Source organism: Castor canadensis, chromosome 5 (assembly GCF_047511655.1).
Source record: "Castor canadensis chromosome 5, mCasCan1.hap1v2, whole genome shotgun sequence".
Classification (NCBI taxonomy): Eukaryota; Metazoa; Chordata; class Mammalia; order Rodentia; family Castoridae; genus Castor; species Castor canadensis.
The window spans coordinates 7,100,514-7,113,640 of NC_133390.1; the positions used below are offsets into that span (position 1 = coordinate 7,100,514).

At 35.3% G+C, this 13,127-nt stretch overlaps 1 protein-coding gene across 10 annotated transcripts in view; it reads right to left on the reverse strand.

Moving 5' to 3' along the window:
* Dyrk1a (dual specificity tyrosine phosphorylation regulated kinase 1A) overlaps positions 1-13,127 on the reverse strand; it is a 133,468-nt gene that overhangs the window by 12,320 nt on the left and 108,021 nt on the right. For all 10 annotated transcript variants that reach the window (XM_074072662.1, XM_020184278.2, XM_074072660.1 and 7 more), the window contains 3 exons: positions 12,653-12,939; positions 8,965-9,111; positions 6,927-7,067 (listed from right to left, as the gene is read on the reverse strand). In XM_074072662.1, the coding sequence (XP_073928763.1) occupies positions 6,927-7,067; positions 8,965-9,111; positions 12,653-12,939 (575 nt within the window). The remainder of the gene's footprint in view (positions 1-6,926; positions 7,068-8,964; positions 9,112-12,652; positions 12,940-13,127) is intronic.

A 13,127-nucleotide genomic window follows, 5' to 3' on the forward strand; every position in this document is an offset into this window, starting at 1 on the left:
AAGAATATACTTAATTTAACAGCAGACTGCACTAAGAATAAAAGAGAAAAGGAAAAACAACAGTGAGCAAGAAGAGCAAAGAAATTATCCAAACTCAAAGCACAAAAGAAAGCCAGGAGTGGTAGAATACGCTTATAATCCTAGCACTCAAAAGGCTGAGGCAAGAACACTAAGGAAGTTTTTGACACCATGAGCTACATAGCAAGTCCCCATCTCAGAAACAAAAACTATCCACACAAGAAAACAAAATGAAATGAATAACAGATTTCCAAACAGAAATCTGTGGGCAATACCAAGCATGAGAGGAGAAGGAGAGAGGGAGAGAGGGAGAGACGGAGAGAAGGAGAGAGAGCAGAATAAGGACTTTAAAAGATAAAATGAAGATTTCTAAACACTGATGGAAGAGATCTATTCACAGATCCAAAATTTTAATGAATTTAAGGAGAATAAATATACTAAAGCTGCACATAATAAAACTACTGAAAATCAAAGATAAACCTTAAAATCAGTCACTTTAGATAAAGAAACAATGCTGAGAATAGCCACTGATAATTTCTTCAAAAAAATATGACATCTTTTTCTTTTGCTGAAAGGGGAAATGGCAATCTAGAATTCTTCATAAGTCTATTATTCTTTTTTATTTTAAATAGATGATAATGTGCTCTAAGGTTTACAACATATGCAGAGGTAATATATGACCAATGTATAAGAAGACAGAAGGGAGTTACAGAACTTCATGGCCAGGAAATCATTTATCAAGTGATATCTGAAGGTAAATTTATGTAAAAGATGCATATTATAAAAGCAACACTAAGAATTACACACATAGAGTAAGTAAGAAGTCAATAGAGGACATGAAATAAAGTACCAAAAAGTACTCGATAAGCCCAAAAGAAGGCAAGAAAGAAGGAATAGGGAACAACAAACAGATAAAACAACAAAAATAAGACAAATCTGAAACACCAAGTTCACGCCAAGTAAATCAGTGAGCTAAATATTCACTGTAGAAGAAACCATCAGAGCCAGGAGCTGGTGGCTCACGCCTATCATCCTAGCTACTTGGAATCTGAGATTAGGAGAAGCATAGTTCCAGGCCAACCCAGGCAAACAGTTCACAAGACCCCATCTCCAAAATAACCAGAGCAAAATGGACTGGAAATATGGCTCAGGCAGTAGAGTGCCTGTTTTGCAAGTGTGAAGCCCTGAGTTCAAATTCCAGTCTCATTAAAAAAAAAATCAGACTCAATTAAAAAACATGCCGCATCTGTATGCTGCATACAAGAGTTGTACTTTAAATCATAAACAAAGAAGAGCAAGACTGGAGGCATAACAATACTGGACTTCAACAGCATGGTACTGGCACAAAAACACATGTGAAGACCAATGGAACATAACAGAAAACCCCATAATAAACCCACATGGCTACAGCTATCTGATTTTTGATAAAGGAACCAAGGTCACACACTGGAGAAAAGACAAACGGTGCTGCGAAACTGGTTATCTATAATGCAAAATCCTGCAATGAGACCCTCTATTTCTCATCCTGTACAAAAATCAATTCAAAATGGGTTCAGATAATAACGTATGACCTGAAACTTAGGAACAACTCGGGGAAACTCTTCAAGATACAGGCATAGGCAATCACCCAGGAAATAAGAGCAGTAGTTGACAAATGGTATTACATGAGATTAAAAAGTTTCTGCACATCAAGGAAACAATTACTAGAATAAAGAGACAACCCACAGAATGGAAGGAAGTCTTTACCAGCTATTCAATGGATAAAGGATTAATATCTAGAATACGCAGAGAGCTCAGAAAGTTACACAGCAAAAGAACAAATAACCCAATCAATAAATGGGCAAATAAATTAAACACAGTTCTTAGAAGTAAAAATGGCTAAAAACCACATGAAATATCCCACCTCCTTAGTCATACAGTAAATGCAAATCAAAACTACACTGACATTCCTTCTCACTCCAGTAGAATGGCTGTTATCAAGAAAACTAGCAACAATAAAATGCTGATGAGAGAAGGAAAAAGGAACCTCTTACACTGTTTGTGGGAATGTAAGCTAGCGCAAAATCCATGGGAAACCAGTATGGAGGTTCATCAAAAAGCTAAAAATAAACCTTCTTTATGACCCTGCTGGTACCACTACCAGGCATACATCCAAAGGAGTGTAAATCAATATACAAGACATGTTTATTGCAGCTCTATTCACAACAACCAAACAGTTGAATCAGCCTAAATGCCCAACAACTGATGAATGGATAAAGAAACTGTGATACATATACATAATGGAATATTATTCAGCTATAAAGAACAAAATGATGTTGCTTGCAGGAAAACGGATCGTACTAGAGATCATCAAACTGAGAAACAGCCAAGCTCAAGACAACAAATGTTTTCCCTTGATATGCGGAATCTAGGTCTGAAATGATGGTTAATATCATTATTATTATTAATGATTATGAAAATGGGTCATGAATGTAAAAGGGAAACTATGCAGTAGGAAAAACTAGGAGAGGGAGAGGGATAAGAGAAGGTACTGTGAAGTGAAGAGATTTGTATGAGGTGTATTACATGTTTAAAGACTGGATAATGAAACCCACCAAATACCACTTGAAAGCAGGGGTGGGGGTTGAGGAGCTAAGTAAATACAATGGAGGAGGTGAATGTGTTCAAAGTACATACACATCTACGAAAAATTTCATAATGCAACTCCCTGTATTATTAATGATGCCCAAAATTTACAAATATGTAATTAAAACAAGTCATACTTTAAGCATAAAGGTATGCTTATTTACCTATGTTAAAGGTAAATGAGTAAAACATATACCATGAAAATGCTAAGAATAAGAAAGCTGGTATGGCTCCAGTAACATCAAAGTAGATGAGATAAAGAAAAGCACTATCAAACATATGGAGAGACAGGTCATGATAAAAGGGTCAATTTATCAGAAACCTGTTGAGTATTAATGAAGCTGCAAAAATTATGAAGCACTAAAGGGAGAGCAAGCCAAAGCCAAAACCACTGAAGGTTAGTACGCCTCCGTATTGAATAAGCAAACATGATACATACGCACAGAGCAAAGTTATAAAAGATGTGAAAAAAACTGTAACACAACTTGACCTATATTCTGGTATTCGCAGGTCCCTACAACAAGCATACACAAAGCATAATTTCTGTCATGTGCACATGAAACAGTCATCAGGACAGATTGCATGATAGGCTATAAAACAAGTCTCAATGAATTTTAAGTGAGTGAAATCATGTTTTATAATCATAGTGCTACTAAACTAGCAATCAGCAAGATATCCAGAAAATGCTCAAATATTTTGAAATTCTGTAACAAAAGTCTAAATAATATAGGTTAAAAGAGAAATCAGAAACACCTAAGAATGAATGATATTATAAGTTGTGATTAGGTAAAGCAGTAATTAAAGGAAAATTTATACTGTAAGTGCTATAAGGAAAGGCTAAGTTTCTTAGCTTCTACCTTAGGAAGTTAGAAAAACGGGCTGGCGATATAGCTCAAGTGGTAGAGCACCTTCCTTACAAAGGCAAAACCCTGAGTTTAAACTCTACCACTCTTCCTCTTCCACCCCAAAACAAGTTAAAAAAAACAGCAAAATTCAACTCAAAAAGTAAGAGAACAAGACACAATGTGGAGCAAAATTAAGCAGCATAGAAACCAGACTAAGGATGGGGGGCAAAAATCATACTCAAAACTGATTGTCTAAAAAGATTAATATACTTGATAAAACCACAGGCAATGCTAATTGAGGTAAAAGAAAAACACATGTGATGAATATCAGGAATAAATGGGAAATATCACCATAGATCTTCAAGAAATAAACAGATAATGAAATATCATGGGTAATTTCATGTAAGCTGAGAAGCAAAGTTTCTTAAAATACACAACTCATCAAAACAAACTCAAAAAGAAAAAATATACAAATAGCCATGAATTACAGTTAATAACCTGACAAAGAACATGTCAGGTCTGATGGTTTTACCAATTACTCATATTAAATATTTTAAAATAAATATGCCAATTTTATACGAATACTTCCAAAAAACAAAACCCAAAAAAAAAAAAAAACCACTCTCCAATAGTATTATAGGGTCAGGAAAACCTTAAGATCAAGCTCTAATGACAATCCTGTAAAACTATGCAGGGCTGGCAGAATGGCTCAAATGGCTCAAGTGGTAAGGCAGCATGAAGCCCTGAGTTAAAACCCCAGTAATATCCTATACAAATATTATAGTGACAGAAATAAACTCCTTACCAATAAACTAGCAAACTGAAATCAACAATATATAAGAGGATGGTATATCAAAGCCAATGTGGTTTATCATATGTTGGGACCTAACATTCAAAAATTAATGTATTTTACCACATAACAGAAGGAAGATCACATGATCATCTCTATTGATTCAAAAAAAGCATGTGACATGATTCAAAGCCCATTTATCACTTATGAAAAAAAATAAGTCCCTCAAAAGATACATGGAAAATAATCATTTCAATCTGAGAAAGGGTATTTATAGAAGTCATTCAACTAACATAACATGGAATGATTGCATACTTTTCCCTAAGATGAAAACAAGGAATTAACAACCCAGTAACAAATGGGCAAAAGACTGGAAAGACCTGCCATAAAAGATGTTGGATGGCTAATGAACACTTGAAAAAGCAGGTCAGTATTGTTACTCATGGAGAAACTCATATGTTACAAAAATATATAATGATAAAACAACTTTGAACAATAGGTTAGTCTTATGAAGGTAAACACACATATACCTTATAGGCCTGTCAATTCTACTCTTAGTGCCACCAGAGAAATGAAACTGTGTACAAAAGATTTACACAGCCACGTTCCCAGTGACCTTATTCATAATAGACCCTAACTGGGAGCAGCAAAAAAGTTCACTGACTGATGAATATAGATAAATATGGTATAATCATTCAATGCAATAAATATAATAAAGCAATAAAATGAAGTTCTGAGATTAAAAATATGAATGAATGCCCCAAATAATGTTAGGTGAAAGAAACAAAACAAAATAATACATACTGTAAGATTCTAACTTATATGAAGTTTGCCTGTTCATTAAACTAACCCATGATGACAAACATCAGAAGAAAGATGACAGAAAAGGGTTGGTCACGAAAGAAGTTTTGGAATGGTGGAAATATTCCAAATCTTGTGTCAGGTAGTGGAGGTAAACATTTAAAAATATAATCACCTGATTATGAATTTGATTTTTGGTTGCAAATTTTACTTCTGCTAAATGAGAAATATTTCACACTTTAGAAAATTTTAACTAGGGAAAATATTGTAAAAAACTATAACTAATAAGCATTAAGTATAGCTTAAGATGTTTTCAATTTAAAGAAAAAAAGACTGATTTATTAATTTTTGAAATGCTTCCCAAACAATTAAGAAATATAATAATTATAGTTCAATTTGGGAGAAATAACTGATGACAAACCACAGCTATTTAACTAATTGTGGTTTTTATAAGACAGAGACTTGGAAAATGAAACAGGATGAGTTTTTTGGCTTGGTTTTTTGTTTTGTTTTGTTTTTTAAAGTAGAAGTCAAAAAAGACCAAAAAAAAAAAAATCCAAAATAAAGAAGTAGTAGCATGCATTGTAAAGAGAAAATATAAAGAAGATTCACATCCTTCCATGCTAACTCAAACTGGTAGAAGCTATCCTGAATGCTATGAAACTAAGAATTCTTGGCTTATGTTATAGTTCAACAAGAAAATGGGCTGTGACTTAAGGAAGGACTCAGGAGGTCTGCCTGGTAGTTTCCATTCCCCGCTTTAGGGAGAACAGGTATAATTTAGCAACTGAAATGCATTGCCTAAAATTAAAAAAAATAAGGCAGAATGTAGTAACTTATGAGTCAACTGTGAAAGAAATTATTATAAAATTTTAGGTATTCTAAAGAATCATTTGATATTAAAAAAATTCAGACTCCACAGCTAAGTGGAAGTGAATTAAAGCAAGTAACCATCACGTTCAATTCACTGAAAATGACACCTGGTGGCAGCACCACTAAACTGCAAGGAGAAAAGAACTAGAGCAAAAAACAAAATCACTTAAATGTTAAAAATGTAAACCTACAATCACAAGGTGATACGTAGGTATGCTGTATCCATATCATATATGTATACATTATATTCACTCAATATTAGGACAAAACTAGATGGCAAGAAATACAGTAATTTGCCGACACCTAAAAGTGTAAAGATGGAAAACTTACTACATTACACTGATATAATTTGGGTATCTGGAAAAGGTACTCAAGACAGAAGAAAATTAATTCCTACTGACTGGATCAATGAGTTAAGAATCTGAAATCTATAAAAAGACCCTCTAAGTCAGTTCATACCCAAAAGGGGAAAAAAATCAAACTGCTTAAGCTCAAAATTATCTTCTCACGTTTCACCAAGTGAACATTTAAAAAAAAAAATCGTTTACTATAATAAAGACTTTACAGCAGCAATGTTATTAACTGACTTCACCATGTGTCCAAGATGAGAGAAACAAAGGTCAAACTTACTGATTCTGTTACTGAAACAAAACATGATGATGTGATCAGCTGTCTCCAAACACAGGCATATCATTTCTTTTGAAATGAAGCCATAGAGAACACTGACCAATAAAAAAACAGTGGTCCATTAGGTCATAATGTATTCAATTGTTGGACAAATTTACCTACTTATCAATGAAATTGTTAACTATAACACTGATTTCAAGCAAATTCAAAAAGAGGTATATAAAATGACAGTTCTGGTGAGGAAATGATGAAAAGGGAAAGGGGAAAAGAGAGGAAAGAAAGGGAAAAAAGAACAGAAACAGGGAGGTAGGAAGATGGCTCACAAAAAAGCTATATCCCCATTTTACCCGTTTTCCATCTTTGGTCTTCTTTAAGTTCCAAGTGCCATCTGGCAACTTCTCAAAGAACTTTCTTGCTTTTGGTGCTTGGTCAAGAATATGAGCAGGTGGAATACCCAGGACTTCTACTATTTTATTCATCTGATCTACCTGTATTAAAAACAAAAAATAAAACCCATCATTTCTACTGTACACACTACTTCTTGTCATCAGTTAATTCATAAATAAATAAGACAAGCATCTCTTTTAGGCATTCAGCATATAGTAGTTACCAAAAGACATAAAGTCCTTGCCCTTCTGAGGTCAAACACTCCACTGAACGTAAGATAATTAGGAAACACCCAAATCTACAATGGACAAGATAGGTTTTGGGTTACTGAGTGCTTAAACTTGCAGGCTTAATAAAATGTGGACCTAACAAAGTGCAGGACTCACTTACTCAAATACTGGGTGCTGACTATAACATTGGTGACAATGCTTAGTAAGAGAATATAAAACAAAACAAACAAAAATCTCTGAATAAAGAGTGTACATTTCAGTGGGGAGAGACTGAGGATAAACAAATACAGTCACCCCTCAGTATCCTCAAGGAATTGGTTCCAGACAGAACAGCACCCCCCAATACTAAAGCCCATGGATGCCCAAATCCTGGATGTGAAATAACAGAACACTGGCATGTAACTTACGCACATCCTCTCATATACTTTAAATCCTTTCTTGATTTCTCATTACTGCTAACACGATATAAATGCTATGAAAATGTTATTCTGTATTGTTTAGGGAATCAATACAGATGCAATTTTTTCCCCAAACACTTTTGACCTACAGTTAGTTGAATCCGAAGATGCAGGTATGGAGGAACCCCAGTAATTAAATACATTCTATCAGATGATGACTAAGGGGTATGGAGGAAATTAAAAAGGGATGGGAAGAGAGGATACAGCAACTTTGAATATGGTGTTTATAAAAGGAGGTGATAATATAGCACCGACCAACTTACAATCACTGAGGAAGGAACAAAATGCAAAGGGCCTGGTATGGGTCCAGGTGCTGGTCAGAGAGGAAAGGAAAAGAGGTGTTGCAGATTATCGTCAGCATCAGAGGGAGCAGGGGTATGTGAATTACTCAAAGGATTTTGGCTTTGGCGATGAGAGAGATGGGAAGCCACTAAGGTTTCAGGTGATTCTAATAGTGTTCTTAGCCCAAGAAAGTAATTAGTTCACAAGGTAATATTACTTAAAATCAAACAAAAACAAATACTATGGCAGCTGCTACCAAGCTCACTATATAAAGCTGAAATAAAGGATGGAGGCTGGGTGTGGTGGAAGAACCTACATTCCCAGTCACTTGAGGAGATGAAGTGGGAGAATCACTTGAGCCCAGAGTTTGAGATTAGCTTGGGCAACATAGAGACCTCGTCTCACCTAATACCTGTTGGCAACAGGTATTACAATAGGCATCCACAAGTGGATTAGTTTTCAATTCCTCTGCAGGGGAGCTTAGTCTCTCCCTGGTCCTTCCAGTCACTGCTTCTGACCTCCAGAAGTCTCTTAGGAACACAGAATGAAAAGCTATGAGCTGCAGACTAGCATATTCTTTATATCTCTAAAGCTCTACAATTCTAGCTTCTCCTAAATTATTCAGACTGTGTATCAGTCCTATTAGTCATTACTCTTTAATTCCAAATCATAGTCTAAAATTTACAGCTGTTTGCATCATTTTTTGGGTGGTCCTCAGTCCTCCTTTGTCACATATTTAAGTTTTGTTATTATACTTAAAACCCATAAAATTTACACAAATATTTAACACTTGCTAGTTTACTGTTTTTCATTAGCAGATTCAAGTATCTCAACTACCATCTCACAATTCTAAACTCACCATGCATGACAACTGACAAACAGGAAAAAATGGAGAGCAAAAAGTTAAGTTCAAAATGACCTCACGTTTGAATGACTAAGCTTAGTACACAGATATTATCCCCTGAAAACAACTCTCAGATTACAATGTCAAGAATGAGAACAGAAGAACAACTGCAAAAGCAATATACCTCATTGGCACCACTGAACAGAGGTTCTCCAGTATGCATTTCAACCAAAATACACCCGAGGGACCACATGTCAATAGCAAGGTCATAAGGCATTCCCAGTAGCACCTCTGGAGACCGGTAAAAGCGACTCTGAATATACTGGTATATCTGAAACAAATTTTAAAATACCATTAATTCAATGTAAGTCTTGTTTATAATTGTGGTCAACACTGGATTAAGAACACTGATCTCACATTAACAGAAAATGTCAATATTAGACTATGAATACTGATTAAAGAACTAACCATTCCAAGGGAATGGTTGATCTGAATATGAAAAGAAAAACAGGTAAAAATTCAGGTTCTTTCATGTAGTCTAATCCCAATTAGTAATCAAGATAAATCTTAAAAGCAAGAAAACACACCTGGGCTGGGCTAGGCTGGGGCTGACTGTGCACTTTCCTAACATGATGAGGCCCTGGCTTCAAAACCCAGCATCATACAAGAGGAAAAAAATGAAGGTGAATACACAAAATACGTTACAGAGTGACTTATTCCCACCTTAGTACTTCCTTCCTGCTATGACTGGCACTTGCTTTAACACTAACAGCTAAACTGTACTTAAATTAACCGAAACCTAAAGAATGTATTTCAGCATTAAAAGTCAAATAATCTCAAGTATAATGAAATTATTTGCACTCTACTGACTCTTGGATAAATCTTAGAAATGTTATTATGTAAAAATTCAACTGGGAATGGCTTCTAATCAATCACATCTTCTCTATCCTCTCCTCTTGATCTTGACCCAAAACTTCTTAGAGAAAGAAAATCTTGAAATGAACTATCTTGAATGAAATAATATAAGAATTAATTGACAATTCAATTCACTTAGTTACTGCAAAAATCTCTATCTAGAACTATTAAAAGCAAAACACATTTATTAAGAAAAAGAAACAAAATCCTCCTAACTTTCTAGGTTAACAACATGTAGAAACGAAAGCTCATGAAATCTCCTTGGGACTCCCACTTTAAATTACAACCAAGTCTACAAGAACAATCTCAGGCCACCTTAGTCAGGCCAATCCAAACATGAGCCATGAAGAGAAAAACATTAGTTCAAAAGGACTGAGAAGTATATAGGTTGAGCATTCTAGTCAAAAAAAAAAAAAAAATCCTAAATCCAGAGTGCTCCAAAATTCAAACATGGCACTCCAGATTTTAGAGCATTTCAGATTTTAGATTTGGGGATTAGAGACACTCAACTGGCAAAGTATATGGTAATATTCCATAATCCAAAAAAATCTAAAACCTGAAACACTTCTGGTCCCAAACATTTCAGATATGGGATACTCAATTTGTACTGCATTTCTAAGTTTCCATAAGCCTAGACATTGTTGACCACCTCCTCCCCACCCATGCCCAAAAGACTGCTGAGGCTGTCTCATTTCAATTTATGCAAAAAGTCTGTGACCTATCTATCCAGTTTGGGTAAGACAATGATTCTGTCATCAACAAGGTTCTCCACCCAAATCCTTGTAACTTTTTCCCTGAAACACACTTGTCCTCCCATCTTCTGATTTTGAACTAAAATATCCAGGAGGCCAGGTGTGGTGGCTCACACCTGTAATCCTCAGTATCGTGAAGCAAAGATCAGCAGGATCACAGTTTGAGGCCAGCCCAGGCAAAAAGTTCAAGAGATCCCAGTGCAATCAATAAAACCTGGGCATGGTGGTGTGTGCCTGTCACCCCAGCTACTTGGGAAGCGTAAATAGGAGGATCATGGTCTAGCACAGCCTGAGTATAAATGGGAAACTATTAAAAAAAAGAGCTAAAGCAAAAAAGGCTGAAGGTGTGGCTCAAGTGGTAGAGTGCCCACCTAACAAGCACAAGGCCCTGAGTTCAATGCCCAGTATTGTCAAAAGAAAAGAGAAAGAGGAAGAGAGGCAAATAGAGACACACACACCAGAAACAGGGCTTTTTTTGTGAAATCGCAGGATTGAGGTGTGTTTCAAGTAGTAGAGTGCTTGTCTAGCACTGATGAGGCCCTGAATTCAAACCCCAGAAATACATCCCCCACCCCACTCTGAAAAGAAAGTACTTTAAAAGACCTAAGGACAGGGCCACCATGTGTATATTTTGGAAATAATCTCCTATGTAATACTGATGCGCACAAATAATTTACACAATATAAACTTACTGAGTTAAAGAAATAGTTATACAGAGTTAGTCAGACAGAGATAACAGTGTTTGATATTAGAACAAAACATAAGGTTTGGTTTAAATAGGATGGGAAATTTCCAAGTATAAAAATCTATTGAAGTTGCTTAAAATGGACATGTATTTTCCACTTTCAATATACTTTATTCCATATTGACTGCGAGCATTTCTTGATTTTTCAGAGACATTTGACAATGCATACTTTGATTCCCATTCCGATTTTTAAAAAAATTATTCCCATAAACTATAGCTTTGCTATTGCAAGATTAATTTGCAGAAAATAACAAAAAGGAAATCCTACTAACTGGTTATAAAACTTCATGATTAAATTTACTTTTTGGCAGAACTGCGGTTTGAACTCAGGGCCTCACGCTTGCTAGGCAGGTGCTCTTATCATCTGAGCCATTCCGCAAGCCTTATTGATTAAATTAACTAGCTATATTTAAAACCTAGTCAAAAGTTGGACAGGAAATCTCACTGACTTGGTACAAAGAATGGAAAATCTATTATGAAACAGTAATGTCTGATTTTCACATTTTTTTTAAAAAAAAGTACAGTTCCAGTATTTTCATGCCAGTATTAAAATTGATAAAATATTAAGTTTGATCTTAATTCCTTTCAAGGGGAATGTCTGTAACTTTTATTTTATATGCAAAATGCACTATTAAGAATAGTTTACATAAACACTAGAAAGAATGGCAGGAAAAAACTGCTTTTCTAAATCAGCAATGTATTCGTCACTAGGACAAGTATGAGTAAAATCAGCTTGAATCTGTGTCAGAATTTATATAAATACTAATTTAGTAGAGGGGAGGATAAGAGAACTCTATCAAAACAAGTATTTCCATCAATTGTATCTTTTTTTTTTTTTTGTGGACTTGGGTTTGAACTGAGGCCTTTGAGCTCCCAAAGCAGATACTAGAGCCAAACCTCCAGTCCATTTTGCTTTGATCATTTGAGATGATCCAAACTGTTTGCCCAGGCTGGCCTTGAACCATGATAGTCCCAAGAAGCTAGGATTACATCATAAGCCATGGCGCCTAGCCAATTGTGTAATTTGTGGTCTATAGTACCACGACCAATGCAAAAATCACAGCATTTGCTTTTACTCATTAGTTTCTGAGGAAAAACATTTATATTGGGGTGGCTTTAAGAACTATTCCATAGCAACAACTGAAGCTCTAGTGTTGGAACTCTCCAAATTTTATACTAGAACCTCTTATTTGGGAAATATAAATCACTTACTATCTAAGTTATCTCTTATTTTCCCTTAATCTTTTAGTATACATAAAATTTTTAAATTTAAATATATCCATTTGAAAAAATAATAATCTCCTGACGCAAAGTATTGCTACTCATATTTTCAGGACAAGGTGACCTCAAGTGCTAGATTTTAAGCAATAACTGCCTCCAAACTGTAAGCACATTATCAGTAGTACTTCAAATACCTGCCTAATTCTGTTTCAATCCACGAGTCCTAAAACAATACTTACCCTTTGCCCCAACTGACAAGAACTGCCAAAGTCAACGATCTTGATTGCACTGCGTTTGGGGTTGCACAGCAGGATGTTCTCAGGTTTTAGGTCACAGTGAATGATGCTAAGCTCTGGGGTTGCCAGGAAAAGCAGTGCAGTGCACATCTGCTGTGCAAACTTTCGTGTCAGGTTCAAAGAGACCCCTCGAAAATTGGTGTTCCTCAACAAGTCATAGAGGTTGTAGGACAGCATTTCAAAAACTAAACAGAGATGGTTTCGAAACATAAAGTGGCGTTTCAAATGCACTGGAAGAGAAAAAGTTGCATTTAAATTGTACATACTACTAGGATGAGAAAAACACACACATGTACTCTAAAACAGTCTCAAATACAGTATCAAATACAGAATGAAAACAAAGCAGAGGTTTGGAAATCAGCTTTCTGCAGTAACAGCACATTTTTTAATTACCTAAGCATATGTAAACCACTGTTCT